The sequence below is a fragment of the Penaeus japonicus genome, unplaced genomic scaffold, assembly GCF_977035675.1.
Source record: "Penaeus japonicus unplaced genomic scaffold, GWHDUDI00000001_assembly GWHDUDI00000040, whole genome shotgun sequence".
Taxonomy (NCBI): Eukaryota; Metazoa; Arthropoda; class Malacostraca; order Decapoda; family Penaeidae; genus Penaeus; species Penaeus japonicus.
In genome coordinates, this window is record NW_028234442.1 from 5689058 (window position 1) to 5694057 (window position 5000).

General features: G+C 48.0%; 1 protein-coding gene across 3 annotated transcripts in view; it reads left to right on the forward strand.

The window, feature by feature from the left end:
* The window catches only part of LOC122255893 (uncharacterized), a 226876-nt gene that overhangs the window by 221301 nt on the left and 575 nt on the right, over positions 1–5000 (forward strand). For 2 of the 3 annotated variants that reach the window (XM_086534097.1, XM_086534098.1), the window contains 3 exons: positions 912–2735; positions 3104–3151; positions 3582–5000. The exon at positions 3582–5000 is cut by the window's right edge and continues 575 nt beyond it. In XM_086534097.1, the coding sequence (XP_086390223.1) occupies positions 912–2735; positions 3104–3151; positions 3582–4597 (2888 nt within the window). In that variant the 3' untranslated portion in view covers positions 4598–5000. The remainder of the gene's footprint in view (positions 1–911; positions 2736–3103; positions 3152–3581) is intronic. The other variant, XM_086534099.1, reaches the window with a different exon arrangement.

Here is a 5000-nt window from a genome sequence, read left to right on the forward strand (position 1 = left end):
ATGCACTGAAAAAAAATAAGATTTAAAGCATAGCAATTTTAAGTGTATATGACAAGAAGGCAGTCGATTTTAAAGGGACATATTTAAAGAAAAAAAAAAAAAATGGCAAGAGAAATTTCAAAGAATATACTTGCCTTTGCTTTATACTTAATTCTTATGCACTGATTTAAACCTTCCGGAATGTGCCATCTAGACTTATAGTATGACGTGTGAATCTTTATATGATATATTAGCAAAGTGATGCTAATTAGCATTTGGTACGATACTCTAATTATGCAACTGCAAGAATAAAAAGTTTGTAATACCAATAATAGGGAAAAAACGGTATGGAAAAGATCCAACCCTATGGCACTTGCCAGTTGTGAAAGGGTTAAGGGGTTTAATTTTACCTGTACGGAAGAACAAAGAAACTTGTGTGAGATTTGGACTTTGTTTGTCTTTTTCTTCTTTTCTTCTGTTTCTTTTCTCTGTCTGGGATTTCCTTGTAATTTTCAGTTCCTCCTTCCTTTATTTTCGTTTATTTTATTCTCTTTTTGTATTTATCTTCTTTTATGTGTATTTATTTATTTCCTTTATCTTAATCAGATTCTGTTTGTTTTCTTCTTGTTTGCTGCCCCCCTCTTCCTTCTGCTCCTCCTCTTCCTCCTCCTCCTCTTCCTCCTCATCCTCTTCCTCCTCTTCCTTCACCTTCACCCCTTCTCATCCTCCTCCACCATCACCTCTTCTCCTCCTACTCTTCCTCCTCCTCCTCCTCCTCCTCCTCCTCCTCCTCCTCCTCCTCCTCCTCATCTTCCCCCTGCCCCCCTTCCCCCCCACCTCCCCTCATTTCTCCTCACTACCCCTCCCTTATAGCATATGTAAATGTATTGTGACATGTTGAGAGTAAATTGAGCCTTCCTCTTTGGTTGCAGGGTACCTCATGTTACGTGCCAAGGGCCTGCGTTGCAAGCCCCTCCCCCTCAAGCCCCTCCCCCTCAAGCCTGCAAATGACCCGCGTAGAACCCCCAAAGTCGGTCCAGCAGGGAGTAAATCGGAAGCAGTCCAGAGGATGTTGCTTGCTGCGCGCACAGGCACTGAGATGGAGATGTGGACGGAGGCAGGATCCCCAGAGGCAGCGCCATCCACCGAGGCCCCCAAGCCACAGAAACGCAAATCTGGCGTCCAGCCTCCTCGCCCGCCAGTAAAGGACGCCAAAGTCCCTGCTTACATGAAGGAGATCCTAAAAGAGGGTGAGAGTCCAACCTTAACGCTGGGAAAATCTCTCTTTGTGCAGAATGATCGCCTCAGCCAGGGGCAGAGGACCTTCGCTTCTTTGATTGGTTACAAGTTAGCCAAGAAGCGCATGAAGAATCGGGCGCTCGACTCCCTAGAGGGGAGTCAGTTCCTGATGGATCCCAGGCTCTTTGGGCTGAAGCCAAAGCCGCAGCCAAACGCTTCCATCCAGGATGCAGATGGTGCCAGTGCATTGTCAGGTGCTCTCTCATTTTCCACTACCACAGCAGTGCAGACTGGTGCACCAAGCAAGCAGACAGCAGCACCCACCCAGAAGCAACCTTCACACCCCAAGACCATGCCAATGCACAACCCCCCAACTCTCTTACCCCCCACACATGCATTGCCTCCCCCAGGACCCAGCACAAGTGTATCGACACCCATACCCAGAGCAGCTGCTCCAGGACCAAGCCGGCCAATAGCATCAGTCCTGCACGGACAGAGTGCCCCAGGAAGTGAGCGAGCCTTGCCCCCACTCCACCCTAGCCGGTCAGCAGTGCCAGTCCACCCTGGAACGGAGGCGAGTGCTGCCCCGATGGCCCAGGTCCACGGCCAGCCCTCGTCGGTGATTCACCAGAGGAGAATGTACACCCCGCCCCTCCCCCCTCCGGCCCACATGCATAATGCTGCTCTGTTGCCTCACTCTCCTCTGCAGCAAACCTCATCAGCATCAAGAATGTTTAGTTATGAGCAAGCAATGAGGATGAGGGAGAGCGCAGGCCAGGGGGTTCCAGTTGGCTACAGCAGGTACTCCTCTGCTGCCCAGGAGAGCAACGGCTGGAATGCCAGCAGGCCAGGAAGCCATGGCTCTCATGCGCCACCACTCATGTTCATGGGAGGAGCAGCAATGATGAATTCTGTGCGAGATGTAAGTATGATTGTGAGAACGCAGCGGGTTGCACCTCCTCCCCTGTCCTTCATGGGGCCGAGCTCTGACCCTCCTGGGAGATCTCCCTTGCAGATGAACCCTGCTCAGGCAGCCATGAGGCATATGCACCACACATCCTGGCCCATTGCCCTCGACTCCAGCCAGCAGGCCTCTGCCACACGGAACTACGGGGTCATCAACCACACTCGTCACATCTTGCCAGAGCAGCGACAAGCAGCCATACCACACAACCTCCACGTGCGTGCCCACCCTGAACAACCCCCACCGCCTATGCCGCCGAGACTCCAGGGTCACAGCATGATGGAGCAGCCACAGCCCAACTTATCACACAGCATACAGGGGCTCTTGTTAAGTGATCAGAGAACTCCAGCCATGTTGCAGAGATTGCAGACTCAGGCCACATCAGATCACCAGCCTGTGAACCTGGTATCGAGCGCACAAGGACAGGGCACAGGAGACCAACGTTCGTCTAGTCTGCCCCACACCACCAGAGAGTCCGCGATGCCCAAGCTTCACCCTATTTCCTCGTTACATGCTGCAGTATCAAATGCTTCACGTATGTGTCCTTCTTCAGGTTTTTATAGATAGATTATGCTGTAACTGATCCTTTTGACTTTATACACTTATTAACATACCTAAACTGTTATTAGTAGATTCAGTAAATGCAACATCATTCATACTAACAGATGTGGTGCAGAAAAGATGGGATAGAGTTTGCTTGATCTATAATTGTCCTTAATATTTTTATCAGTCAAGATTTGCTCTTTTAATAATCAACAAAATTATTTCATTCCATATATGAAAGGTTATAATCCAAGGTAGATCTACCCTGCTTCTTTTATATTTCTACAAAGACACATGAAAAGATTTATGTTATGTAAATGATAGCGATACTTTCTGTTATGTAAGAACAATATATATAAATGAATTCAATATTTGCAGCTGCTACAGCAACTATGGACCACCAACAACAACACTGCCATAAAACATGTAAGGGACACTGTGTGTGTGTGTGTGTGTGTGTGTGTGTGTGTGTGTGTGTGTGTGTGTGTGTGTGTGTGTGTGTGTGTGTGTGTGTGTGTGTGTGTGTGTGTTTGTGAGAGAGAGAGAGAGAGAGAGAGAGAGAGAGAGAGAGAGAGAGAGAGAGAGAGAGAGAGAGAGAGAGAGAGAGAGCTCTGTCTGAAGACAACTATTGTGATGCATTCTGAAATAGATTAAAGATATTGCAAGCAAAATTACTTTTGGAATATGTTTGTTGTACAGGATAGTTTTAAAAATTGATAATTTATTTGGCTGATTTTCCCACAAATAACAACAAAAGTTCTCTATTAGCTTTAAAGCCCAGAAATATCCACAGTCATACGAAATAGCATCCATTTTCTGTGAGTCTTACATACCTATGGTTCCTTTCCGCCAACAGACAGCCCAGAGGTCCTTGCTGTAGTAGAGGCCTTGCTCCTGCAACTGATAGACGTCGGGCTTCCATCCACCTCAGGGAGCATCGTCCACACTGCCACGCAGCTGCTGGAAGCGCGGGGAGTCACCAATGTGTTCTGCTGTGACCAGGAGGTGGAGAAGTGGTTTAGCAGCTTCCGAGGGAGGCACTCAGACCGCCTGCCCCAGGAGAGTAAGGACAGGGCCCATCCTCTTCCTCTGCCCACCAAGCAGGAGTCACAGCAGTGGGTGGAGAAGCTGCAGAGGGACATGGCTTCGTTCCAGAAGGGGCCAGCCAACCGGATCTACTACATGCAGGAGCTCAACTTCTTCTTGGACAAGCACACCCGGGAGATCAAGTTCCATCGGATGTTCCCCGGGAAGGTACACTGCTCAAACGAGAAGGACACGGTGTCCGTTCTCTTCACCCTTGGCGCGGACGGGGAGCGAGGCCCGGGCATCGTGATCTTTCCCCGGATGGTCATGCCCGAGAAGCTTTTTGCGTCTCTTAAGAACACAGAGGGGGGCAGCGACTGGGTATTGGGCTCCTCCATGAATGGCTGGCTCTACAGTGACTGCATCATCGAGTTTGTTAGTGATGTGTTCGTCCCGTGGCTCAAGAAGAAGAACGCACACTTCCCCGTGGCTCTCTTCACCAACGAATACATCTCCAACATCCGCCTGACCAAGATGAGTGAGAGTTTGCTGACTCAGGGTGTCCAGCTCATCACTGTGCCCCAGAGCATGTCTCTTTTACTTAGTCCTGCAGAGTGGATTGTAGTGGAATATTTCCGCATGCACTGGGGGAAGGCCGTGAGTGATTGGAGTGGCAAGAATGGCCTGAAAGCGCTGCTTGAAGAGAACTTTGCCCCCTTCATCATCAGCTGCATTGGCAGTCAGGCTGCCCCCGCAGAAGTGCAAACCAAGTTTGACAAAAATGGCATCTTTCCTTTCAATCCACAGACAGTTTATAGATGCCTGCGTTCACAAAGACATGAGTGATGTTAGGAAAAGTAGATCAGTATTTTTACAAAAGTTGTATCTCTTTATTGTATCTCTGTATCCCAATGTCAGGTTTGCTGCTGACTGTGTCAGTAGAAATCTGCTGAGCTTCATAAGATGACCTTCAGAACCAAAGATTTGAAAGAACACAGTGTCTGGTTGACACATGGAAGTACTTAGCAATACGTAATTATTACATGTTGTGCTTTGTATTATAGGCTTTATCAAGAGGTTGGAACGTTGTTCAAGGAAACCTTTGTAACTGATGATGATAAATGCTTTTGTACTCGCATTATAAAGACAAATTGTTGGTGTATTTTTACTTTTGCGTTTGTTAATACTCTATATTTTTGTACAAAAGGGAAGTTCTAATTTTTGCGTATTATGTTCTTGCGGCTGCGAA